General features: G+C 34.2%; 1 protein-coding gene across 3 annotated transcripts in view; it reads left to right on the forward strand.

Annotated features, from left to right (window-relative positions):
- CFAP20DC (CFAP20 domain containing) overlaps positions 1 to 12,626 on the forward strand; it is a 71,620-nt gene that overhangs the window by 14,944 nt on the left and 44,050 nt on the right. Inside the window, exons 5-10 of one of the 3 annotated variants that reach the window (XM_086618990.1) lie at positions 1,605 to 1,719; positions 2,266 to 2,422; positions 5,082 to 5,246; positions 9,824 to 9,960; positions 11,136 to 11,334; positions 11,904 to 12,050. In XM_086618990.1, coding sequence (XP_086475116.1) covers positions 1,605 to 1,719; positions 2,266 to 2,422; positions 5,082 to 5,246; positions 9,824 to 9,960; positions 11,136 to 11,334; positions 11,904 to 12,050 — 920 coding nt within the window. The remainder of the gene's footprint in view (positions 1 to 1,604; positions 1,720 to 2,265; positions 2,423 to 5,081; positions 5,247 to 9,823; positions 9,961 to 11,135; positions 11,335 to 11,903; positions 12,051 to 12,626) is intronic. The other 2 variants (XM_009986347.2, XM_086618991.1) reach the window with 2 other exon arrangements.

The raw sequence follows: 12,626 nt of genomic DNA on the forward strand, positions 1-12,626 counted from the left end.
TACAGATAGTCCTTACTAAAAAAAGTATTTGTGGTAACTAAAAAAAAAAATTCTACAGGGCAGTCTCACAATTTTAAAGTAAAACTCAGCATTTAAATATAATGATTGAGTAATTATTTTTAACAACACTAAGTAGTGACAAAGTTGTTTATTGTAATTATTTGTCATCTTCTCAGAGGGGCTGCTAATTACAGAGAAATACCCATCTGTTAGAAATAGGCTCGTTCAAAAATAATAGGTAAATTAATCATTATTTCCCCATACAGATTGCAGCCTTTAAAGTATTGTCTGTTCTCTGGTAATAAGGTAGGACTGCTGAGGGAGATCAAGGTTGTGCTGCTGTTGTGGTTTAACTCCAGTAGGCAGCTAAGCCACGCACAGCTGCTCTCTCATTCTCCTGCAGTGGGATGGGGGAGAAAATGACAAGGGTAAAAGTGCAAAAACTCCTGGTTGAGATAAAGACAGTTTAATAAAGCAAAAGCTGCACGTGCAACCAAAGCTAAATAAGGCATCTGCTACTTCCCAGCAGCAGGCAGGTGTTCAGCCATCTCCAGGAACACAGGGCTTCATCATGTGTAACGATTACTTGGGAAGACAAACACCATAACTCTGAAATTTCCTCCTTCCCCACGGTTTTTATCACTGAGCATGATGTTATATGGTGTGGTATGTCCCTCTGGTCAGTTGGAGTCAGCTGTCCCAGCTGTGTGCCCTCCCAACATCTAGCGCACCCTCAGCATACTTGCTGTTGGTGTGAGCAGAAAAAGCTTTGACTCTGTGTAAGCAGTGCCCAGCAATAACTAAAACACGCCTGTGTTATCAACACTGTTTTCATCACAAATCTAAAACATAGTGCTATACAAGCTCCTCTGAAGAAACTTAACTCTATCCCAGCCAAAACTAACACAACTGCTTACGAGACTTGAAGGAAACAGAACATAAAAATAATATCAGTTTAAAGGAAATCTAATCTTTGTGATCATGGCTGTGGTCTGAATCTATTAGAAATGTTCAAATTCAGTGTCCTTGGTGTCATTGTGAGACAACCTGAATAGTGAGCAATAAACTCCTGTATTATAATTCACATTTGAAGATGTGTGCTAAGGAAGTAAAAGAGACAGACAGTGTCTTATGTCTACCTTTAAGCTGACAAAAAGTCTATATAAAATGACAGTGGCATTTTTAGGAAAAGAAAGCAAATCATGTTTTTTCTAGTTAGCGGGTGACAGTGTGTCCCAAGGTACCAAAAGCTTAAGGGGCAGAAACGAGTGTGATTATTAAAGATTGTTGGGTTCTCAGTTCATACAAATTGAATTCTTTCATAGTCTGAAAGGCTATAGAAATCTAGCAGAGTGTGTAGACTGTTTAAATAAATTTAGCATGTAAAGTGATTTTTATATATGCAGGAATATAGCCACCAAGTTTGAATTTGAGTAAGAAATCTCATTGCTCATCTTGTAAAAATAGTAATTCTTAAATTCCATATTTGCTATCACTGACATAAAGCTTCTGCATAGGAATAGTTTTTTTGTGATTGCCCAAAGATATTGGATTATTAAATCGGCAAAAATCTGTTCTGTTCTCTCCTACTTTTTCTTTTATAGGATAACTGATTTAGAAAATATTAAAAGAAGATTGTATTTATCAACGGTCCACAAGGAGCTGTCTGTAACCCCTCTGCATGCAAAAATTCCTCTGTTTACGATAAAGCGCAAAATAGTAGGTACCTTGGGAATATTCTTTCAACTGTGGTTGAGCACACTTTTTTATCAGAAACATTTTATGTAAGTTTATAGATCTGCTGAAATTACTGTTTAGTTTAGAATTCAGTTCCTGCCAATTCAAGATAAAACATGTATGTCCCCTCTACTGAATGGTATCAGAACCACTTAGTGCTACTTAAGTTGCAGTAACTTTAACTTATGAAGTAATACTGAGTAACAATTTTTTTTCACCAGAAAACCTTCAATAAACGTACTTTCTCACAAGTTAGCTGCAAAATGTGTTGTGAATATGCTGGGTGATGGAGCTCACTCGAGCTGATAGTCACTGGATCATGTGTACTGATATGTTTGAATAAATAATTGTTGTAAGTGCAAATATAGCATTATCTTTTTTAGTATCAAAATGTTATGCATTGTGGATCACAGCCTGCAAGAATCTAATACTCCACAGGTGCTTCATGTAGAGAGAACTATACACTAATACTCTTCTGCAATGATGAGTGTTTGGGATTTATTAAAGAGTATTGTTTCTCTTTTCTAGTGGTGCAATATGTGTATTGACTTGGTAGCATTCACCAGTGAAATATTCAGAGGAGCTGTCTTCCAGTCTTTGGATGGAATTATTATTTCAGCTAACTGTAAACTGAGAAAGATCTTCACTTTAAAATCCAAGCCTCGAGATACAGCTGAGGAAGATGGTGTGTTATAATTACTATGTAGTCGTGATCATAACTGTTCATATTATAAAATAAACAGCTTCTTAGTCATCAGATTGGCAATTTGAAAGATTACATGATTTCATGAAAATTAAAGTGGTAGTACAGCATATTAAATCTGCTAGTCTTGAACTTTAGACAACTGATTACGTGTGTGCCCTCTGTTTTACACATTTACTTTCTTAGAAGTATTTTATTGAAGAAATTCTGGCAAAATTTATCAAGTAGAGAGCTGCTTGTAATGACTGCATCTTATGCTGACAGAAATCGAGTTTTGGCCAAGAAGAGAAAGGAAAGAGAAATACTTAAACTTAGCAGCATTTTCTGTTTTCTTAATTTCCGACATTAGCAGCTGATGAAAGATTTCTTCTTTAAATAATCCGAGATAAAACTATAACAAAACAATATTAAATGAAACAGAGCTATGAAACTATCAAAACCACCTCTCTGTGATCTTTAGTCCATTTATCCTAATGTGTCCTTGTTCATTGGGAAAGTAGTACTGGTGGTGGGCTTGAAAAATAAGAGATTATATTTGTAATAGAGCTGCATGTTGGTCAAAGGTTTACCAGTCTCCAAATAAGCATCATAATACCAAATCATTATTTTCCAAGGGAGAGAACTTCATTCCTCGCTGATATTTGCAGTAATAGAGGAGGAATTGAAAAAGCACAGCTGGCACTTCCTTATTTTAGAGGAAGCCTAGGTATAGTTCAGCTTCAGTTTCATTCCAATTTTCATTTTGTGGCTTTTAAAGAGTACAGCTGAAAAAAGGGTTCTGGTTAAGGAGGGATAGTTAGCAGTATTTTAAGTGTAACAAAATGTGTCTTCCATTGGAAAACCTAAACCAATAATAAGTCTGTGATTATTGTGATTATTCCTCTTTTTTTATTGATGAGGTTGGAAAAAAATATTAATTCAAAAAATTACAACAGAGAGAATCTGGTAAATTCTCAGCAGAAACTGCAGTTAGAGGCCTCACTGGCTTTACTTTAATTTAATTCAATTGGTGCATTGTTTTCTCTTTTCCATTCTAAACAGTTCTTAAAATGTGCTTAAGTGTTCTAAATTAGTTTCAAAACTGCAAAACATAGTTAACATAATGAATAGACAGTTTTAATAAACTTTATGCACGGTAAAATATTGCACTACTAATTACAGGATTATCAGTTCTATGATTATTACACAGCAGGTGGGCATTAGTATTTTCTGTATGCTCATGAATTTCCTTATCTAGGCAAGTCTTGAAATTATGTTACAGCTCAAGATTTGGCTGTATTAAAATAACTTTATACTTCATACTCAATTACTGAAAAACAATAGTAGTTTTTTGTTATTAGTAATTAACTTTCAGTTAACAATCATGATTTGATAAAATGGTTTTCCTCTCAGATGATCGGACCAGTTAGTTGGGCTCCACTGAATGCAATGACATTGCAACTTATAAGGAGGGTCTAGTTCTTTGCTTAAATCTCCTTGGTGGTGGAAGTAGTGATTTCAAGATGCAATGTGTGTGATGCTTTCTTAGTAGCTCGTATACAGTATGTTTTGCATTCTTAAAATGATAGCAAGCAGAAAGGAAAAACCACATATACTAAGAAATTATTTCTATATGAGATCACTTAGATAGAAGAGGAAAGAATTCATCTTCTCTGCCCCATGATATTGAGGCATACAAGCTTGATATATACTTAGTTTCTGGTTTCCATAGTAACCCTGAGGTTACATATGGGTTTTTTATCACTAAATATTGTCTTACAGTGGTAAATAATGTACCAGCTTGGTCAAAAAATGGTTGCTAGCATTTGTCTTAGTTAAATAAATATGTCCACTTCTGAAATATAGCATGGGACACTTGAATTTTTCTATTAGGATCTCAATACTTGATCCTCTTGATCTTCTTATGCTTGGTAAAGAGCCTAATATTCATTAGCTTACTATATTTGAGTCTTATAATATTTGGAAATAATTTGCATCAGAACATCAGAAATAGTTGACTCTGGATACCTTTCTTTGTAGAGAATAACTTTCATAACCTTGGTCTATATTGGTTATCAAAGGGAAAGCAGAGACAATCAGATCACATTCTACTAGTGCCTGGTGTCACAAGAATAGATTGACAGCTTTTTAGTTTATCATGAAAGTATAATGGCATCCAAAGTTTGGAGTTAAAGCTTGTTAAATTCTTTATTTGCATATATGGGACTTCTCTATTTGCTATGTCAGTCCAACTAATACCGATACCATTTTCAGATGCTCGTTTTGTCTGAAAATCAGTGTACCAGTATTAGAATAAAAGCTGAGTCATAAAAAAAATTAATGAAATGTGTTTTCTGATTCTGTTTTGCTTGTTCTATTGCCAAATCAAAGAAGCTGATTTACTATGGCTATTCCAACCATTGGTGCGTATTTCTTAGTTTAAATGTATTCACATTTTTCGGCCTAAAAAAATACACAATATCATTTTAAAATTTACATGCTTATTGTCTTAAAAGTGAACAATTGCAGCAAATTTTTCAAATGACCATAATCTATTTGTTATAACCATATGAACTTAAATATATGTAACTTAAGAAATAATGTAAGTTGAATTTAATTCTGTTGTGTTGAGTGAAGTAAAGCCCATGTTTTTTGATTCTAGATATGTGTGTTGTTCCATTTATGCCATATGAGCCCACAGATGTTATACCTCGAACCTGCCAGCTGAATACAGATGTGCCACAAGTTACACAGTTGCTGAGCCTGACTAAAATTCACAAGCCTGAAATAAAACACGGGAGAGATCCAGTAACAGTGCAAGAAACAGGTATTCTGTTGTATTAAAATACTGTTAATAAATTCTATACAGTATGTGTACAAATTATTGATTTTTTGGTGAAAGTGCATGTTAAGAGTTCCAGTGTCTTAAATTAAAACATGACAACACTTGCCTAGCTGACATATCATGAGCACATAGACACATGTCTATTCTGTAGATTCAGAGATCTGTGTGCCGCCTGAACGATTCTAATTCAAGCATGAGATTCAAAATAACAAGATTTGAGGTGTGTCTTCTGAATGGACATTGAAGTGTGGCTTGGAAGTTGTTACACTTTTTTTTAAAGTATGTTTACATTAATGAAACTCTTCTAACAATATGTCCATGCACAGTCTCCTCATCTTATGCTCTGCAAAAGGTAATCTTGTCTTATTGGTGTCTCAGAGTTATTTGAAAGTTTCTGTAAGCTAGAACATAATAAAACAGAGTATGATTAAAATACGGACTCCAGTGCTACAATAAGCTGGTGAAGTAAAGAAATTTGTATGATTCCAAAATCAGTTAGTCATTTAGATAGGTAAGAGGTAACGTCCATGTTGTTGTATTTAGCACCAACAAAAATGTGAAGGGAAGATTTAATCTTGTACTTCTAGGTTTTCCAACCTTCCTCTAAGAACTGCACTGAAAGCAAATTATTGCATAAATGCCTACTGAAATTATCTTGTGCCATTTCTGAAGCATTTGGGTTTGGCCATTGTTTGAAACTGGATGTTAGACAAATTATTGGCCTGTTCTAGAATAGCACTTCATATGTTTTTATATTGAAATTGGCATGTCTGTCTGCATGAGATTGTAAGCCAAGAATCAGTGGAAACCGAACTGTAGAAGCAAATGCCAAGATTTGAATGTGAAATTGCTTAAATAGCCTTGGGTCAGACAGTTGACTGCTTTTGACTAAAGCTGCTATTTTGCTTTAAAACTGTGTATTACTTCCTGCATGCAGTAAAGTCAATAGGAAAATTTCACTAAGGCAAATGTCTTTACAGTCTTTAATGTTTTGATTCAAAATAATGAATATCCCTTTAAAGCAATTTTGTAATGAGATAGTTATTAAATAACAGCAATAGGATAAGAGACATAGATTGTTTGTATTCATTAATGGAACTCTGTAGTTGTAAAATTATTCATAAACAGTAGTGGTCTTTAAAATATAACTTAAGGTAACTATATAGTAAAGAATGAAATAAAATTTTCAGCTATTGACAGGTTTTTTTGTGGTTGAACAAAATCTTTTTTTTTAAATCAGTTGTTGAGTTTTGAATACATCAGCTACATTTCCAATGAGGAGATAAATCAATGTAGAAAAAAACCCATATTTTTCACTACTTGTAAATTTCATTGATTAGAATTCTAAACATGTCAAAAATGTTATTTCCTCAGTCCCAGGATATTACTGTTTTTGTAAATCCAGTTGCACATAACTAATCTGTACTTTTTTAAAAAAAAAAAAAAAGAAGTTATTCTGTAGATCCGTTTGCAACAGTAAATACCGTGGAATATATGTGAGCACTTCTTAAAGAGGGTTATAATGGGTTTTAAAATGAGAGTATTTTGCATGCTCTGATTCATGTCCTTCGTGGAGAAGTGATAATTTCGCCCCTTCTAAAATGTTGAATTGATTGTTATTTTCAGTTTAAACTTGAGAAGTACATAAATTTCTCACTGTCAGAGCTTAGAAAAATACACAGGTGAAATCTCTCTCTATAGGCACCCACTTTCCTCTACTCTTTTGTTGTGTTGTTACTGGCTTCTGTAGAAGACACAAGGTGAAGCCTTTAATTTGGCCCATGTAATAATTGCAATGTCCTACTAAAGTTTTTCATTTTCCCTTTACTCTGTACCAGCTTTTATGAGTCATTGATTCATCACACTAAACAGGGTAGTAGAACATCTTTTGAGAAGGAAGCAGATCTGAAGTAGCTTAGAAGTAGGTCTGAACAAGCAAATTAGATAAAGAATCCATTTCCAATGCATCTTCATCAGTGTAGGCAATGTTAGAAGTGGTGCTGTAGGTAAGGAAGATACATTTTTTTCCACCTTTTTTAGTACTTTCTCAGTCTTGAGGATTCTCATCTTCAGTGTTTGAATTCAGTGAATAATCTTTTCCACCATTTCTGTTAAAATGCTCTGGTAATACATGTGCAAAGTATTGGCCAAAGGAATAAGGTAAATTACAGGGAATGATAACTACTGGTGAAGTTTAATCCTGTAAGAGGCAAGACTGTCACAGCCAAAGATAGCATTTAAGGTGTAGCATCTTATGAAACTCTAAAGAAAAATAAACTTTGAAAGAACTGTTTCTTTGATAACAACCTTGATAATATGAATTGTCTAAGAAAATACTTCTAAAACTACTCTTCTGCTTTTACCAGAATATGTAAAAAAAAACCTAATAAAGATTTTATCATCCGCACTAAGCTACCATGCTGATGCTTTTTCAAGTTCTTAACTTTTTCTCTCTCTTCATATACCTCATTAGTAATGAGGGTCTTTGTCCTACAGCAGCTGAAATGGATAGGAGGGGTTTAAATTTTTGCTTAGAGTAAGATTTTTTCATACATTTACTTGTTTAAGTTACATTCAGCTTTTTTTTTTACGTGCAAGTAACCATTTTTGTAATATTAAAGGAGAAATAATATTTTTAGAGTACTGTTGCCCTACAAGGAGTCAAGCCAAAGTTCTGTTGTGAAGTTTAAGTATAAATTTGCTTTTGAAATAGCAGGGAAAGCTCTGGAATACAGTTTCTTGATGACTGTGTTCAAAAATCAATACTTCTTGTCTGGGTTGTGAAAATACAAGAGACTGTAAAACTTAAATGAGTCAAATAGTGTGAATGGTATATCTAAACAGAAAAAATGAATATTCATTTAAAACAATACTCATATTTTACTGTTCAGACTACAAAGATATGTAACTCTTAGGTATATGTAGTAAAATAATTAATGATAACATCCCTGACCTGCATGGAAATGAAATGCCTTCAGTTTAAGGTTCAATCTTTATTTTTAATCTCATTTTATGAACATAGCATGTGTTCTTCCAGACATGCTTTTCAAATTTCAGAAGTTGGCCTTCGTGAAAATGGAAGCTTTGATATATTTAAGTATATTTTAATTAGAAAATGTTCTTCTTATCTGCTAAACTTTTTGTTTATTTGATAATCAAAAGCTCAAAATTATTTTTAGTCTCATCCACTTTTAATTATACATATTATTCCATTATGCTATCAACAAACTTATGTGTAGATGTAGGTAATTAATTGCAGTCAATTAATGTGTTCATAAACACAGATTTTCATGCAAATCAGCTTTTATAATTGGAGCTAACAACATCCCAAGGTAGTCAGCAAATTAAAGAAATAGATGTTAAACCAAGACAGGTCATCTAATCGTGTGAAATGGCAGCTGTTAGCAGCAACCAAATGTCACATCAGGAGAAAGGGAAGAAGATAATGGCAGAAGGAGACTTCTTTTGTGCTTAGTACAGTAAATTATGATATTTGGTGGGTAATGCGTGATCATTTTTTCAATTCCTTGATGCCACTGGAAATAAAGCTGATCTTGTATTATGATTAAATGATTCTATGAAAAATTCTTAGGAGAATCCACAAAATGTTTTGTTTCTACTTTATTGCTTTATGAAGGTGTCAGATCTCAGAAGTGAGATAGCAATTTAACACTGAAGTTGTAGCACGAAAAAAATCTTCAGACATTGTAAATTTTGACCATATGTTAATGTGAAGATACCCCTTTTTTATCAGCTCTGGTAAGGAGAATTCACTGACAATCTTGAGGAATTAAAAAAGAGGAAAATAGGTATGACATGGAGTTGTGCAATCCTGGTGATAAAGTCAACATGTAACTATTTTATTGTCCTTCCCTTTTAAATTTTTCTCAGAACGCTCACCTGCATTCCCTGTTTAATTTTGTTTGTCCTGCAGACTGGTTGACATTTTCTGTGCTTGAAAAGAATTATAAAAATATGTATATGTTTTAAACAGTAAAAAGAAATGATGAAAGAGGTAGAGCATTTTACAGGAATACAGTATGTCTGCAATATTAGGGCTCAGCCCTGGTAATACAGTAGATTCAGTAATTTCAAAAAGCAAGCTACATGTAAATAGTTCTCCTCTGAGCTGTGAATGATACCTTGACAGTCTTGCCTGAGTTTTCTTGTGTTATTATTTATTTATTCTGTTATTTATTAATTAGAGTTGTTTTTTCTTCCTGTCACAAGTTGGATTTTCATTGAAGTTCTAAAGAAATCATGCAAAACATTTTTTTTGTTGTTTATAAATAACCCATTTTTAAATAAATCTTTAAAGCTAGGAGATTAGAAATATGTCTGTATAACAGACCAGAAGTTTCTTGTTTGTGTGCTGACACACTTTTATAAAATGTGTATTTCCTATTCCTATATATTTCTAGGGATTGTGCTATAAAGGAACATAATTTTTATGTGTTTAGTATTCATAATTGTTTATATCAGTTGATTTGGAAAAATATTAAGGTTTATTCTTTGTAAGTACTGTAATTTTTTTTTAACTATTATTGTTCTTAACTTAGGTATCTTGGTTAATAGAGGACAAGGCAATATACACAGCAGTAAAACTCAGGATGTATCACATATTGCATTTGGATCAAAGATCCTTGGGCCACCTCCATCTTCAAACAGAAGAGTCAGTACAGCAGTATCTGGAGAGGTAAGAAGGCTTAAACTACAACCGAACTGCTATCACTTCTACAAAGGAAGAGGTTGACAAGCAGAAGGGTCACACCAAAGGTATTTTTCCAGAACTGATGTGAGACTGTGTCTGGAGTGTACAGTGTTTGGTCATGGGCTCCAGTACAAGAGAGACACTGTAACATCCCGTGGAGGGCAAGTAAACTGCCTGGGTGGCTACAGCCCCTGGCACAGGTTTCTTCAGCCCATGGAAGAGAAGGCTAAGGGAGAATCTAGTTGCTGTTTTCAACTGTCTAATGCAGGGCTGTAGAGAAGACAGTCCCAGATTCTTCTAAGAGGTGCACAGTGGAAGTACAAGCAGCAGCAGGCCCAGATTGCATCAGGGAACCTCTGACTGGGTGTGACGAAGGAAGTGGTTCTGTACTGGAACAGGGTGATAGGGAGATTGTGGAATTTCAAAACTTTGAAAAATAACAGAACTTGACTGGAGCAGACTTATCGAATTTCAGCATTAGGCCTACAGAAGTCTCCTACTGAAGTTGCTCTGTGATTTCTTATAATCCTTATTTTTCTGAATTTTTTGTTATAATCTGCTAATATTTTGTGTGTGTGTAAATATTTTTTCCTTATGATGACAGTTATGATGCAGAGCAGAAACTCTGCATTTCGGTGTGCTCTTTGTGGATGATAGTCAGCCATACAGTAGCTCATGTGACGCTGTGAATTACAATGCCAGGGAAAACAGCAGGTCTCACTCGGTCAGCAAACAATATGCAGGTTTTGGGAATCTGATCAGGACTACCATTCCTAGTTTAACACTGTGAATAAAGGATCCAGCCAAAGAAGTAGAGTTCTGTAGGAAGTCCATTGAAAGGACTTTCTTCTTTCTCCAAAGAAGAAGGGACTTCTTCTGAAGTCTAGAATAGCCAAAAGTCTTTTTATCCAGATAGTGAATTTTAATTTTTTTTTCCTTTTCTTTGCCTTGTTTTTGTTTCTTTCAGTAAAAAAACTTCCTGTTAGTAGACTGTAGACACTGAAGAAACCACACAGAACTGTAGCTACTGTAGCTTCCTAAAAAGATAGTATTGAAAAAAAATATATTTGGGAACATTTATTTGAAAAATAAGCCTAATTCAAAATGTATGTTTATCTTTCAGTATTTTTAAAGCTATTACATTTTTATGTTTCATTAATACAATAATATCTTTCAAGGTAACAAAGACCTGGGGTAGCAAAAGTAATAGATCATGCCGACTTCAAAGTTCAGGAAAGGGAACTGAGTCTGTACAAGACATTGAGAGTTTGGTGCGCTCGTTCTCACCGTGCAATGATCCTTTAGATCAAGGAGACAAAAGAAGTACTCACCAAACAACTGAAGATGTGTGTCAAAATGGTAAGAGCATAAAGCAAAAATATGTAAAGAGTTCACAAACTGCCAAAATTTTTGCATGATTCTGACTTCAGAATGTAGGACTTAATTTTCCATTTCTCTAATCCTTTATCTACCTTGATAAATTACTGAATATATTTGTATTGAATCATGGCTTATTCTCCTGTATGAGCTTGAATAAATGCTCATTCTCTCTGCAGGTATTCGTATTGTAAGTGTTTAAGCCAGGGATCACCACCTGCTGGCAGTAGCCACAGGTTATACACATATTCCACTTTCCTTCATGCTGTGTATATAACTGGGATACTGCAGTGATTCTTGATTGCGTTGCAGACTTTTGCAATCATGTTTTTTATAACTTCTATGGTTTGCCCTTCTTCCATACCTAGTGTTAACTTTTTACTTTCTTGTGACTGTCCTATTACTACTGCCCTACAAGATTCCCATGCTGTTTGGAAGATGTTTGTATCCCAGGACAATGCTCCATATGCTGTTTTTCCATGCCTCAAGTAAGAAAAGCACACAATATGAGTGTTCACAGGCATTTCATAAGCTTCTGGGTTGTATTTCAGACCCTGCAATTCAGACTCAGAAAACCGCTGAGAGTGGAAAAGCAGATTTTCAGCTCCCATCACCACAACAACCATCAGCAGACAAGAACAGCCGTAGAAGATTATCTCTAAAAAATGAAGCCAAAAACACATGGGAGATAACCAGTGGTATGATGCTATTCTGATGTTATTTTACATCTCAGTTATGTGTGGTGTGGGGGACTATCTGTTGTAAATTTCAAAGGACCCACAAGCAGTTCACATGAAATATAAGTGTCTGTGTTGTGAGGGATTATGGAAATCAAACACCCTGCAACAGAATTGCTTTTGAGCATTGATAAAGATTTGCAGGATTAAGCAGAGTGCCAGAGCAATGAATGAATAAAAAAAGGAATATTCCATACTCTTATGATTAAAGGGAAAGAACTAAAAATAATTTATTCTTTAAATCCCTATTAAATTTAACACTGAAGACTCCAAACATCAAATTTTTGAGAAATTTTACTTGTCCCAGGTAAGATTTTAGGATATTAATTATGGTACCCATGTAATATCAGGATTTTTCGTTTTGTTTTTAAAGTCACCTCAGCTTATGTTTTTTTTTCTCTTTCACACATATCTGCCAAAAGGTGTCAATATTTTTTGTCATACAATGTCAATCAACTTGCTTTGCACGTGTCTGGAAAGTACATCATTGGGGCAAAAATAGCCCTTGTCTCTATGAAAAAGCAATGTTACTTTCTG

This window comes from Tauraco erythrolophus, chromosome 12 (genome assembly GCF_009769465.1).
Source record: "Tauraco erythrolophus isolate bTauEry1 chromosome 12, bTauEry1.pri, whole genome shotgun sequence".
NCBI classification, from domain to species: Eukaryota; Metazoa; Chordata; class Aves; order Musophagiformes; family Musophagidae; genus Tauraco; species Tauraco erythrolophus.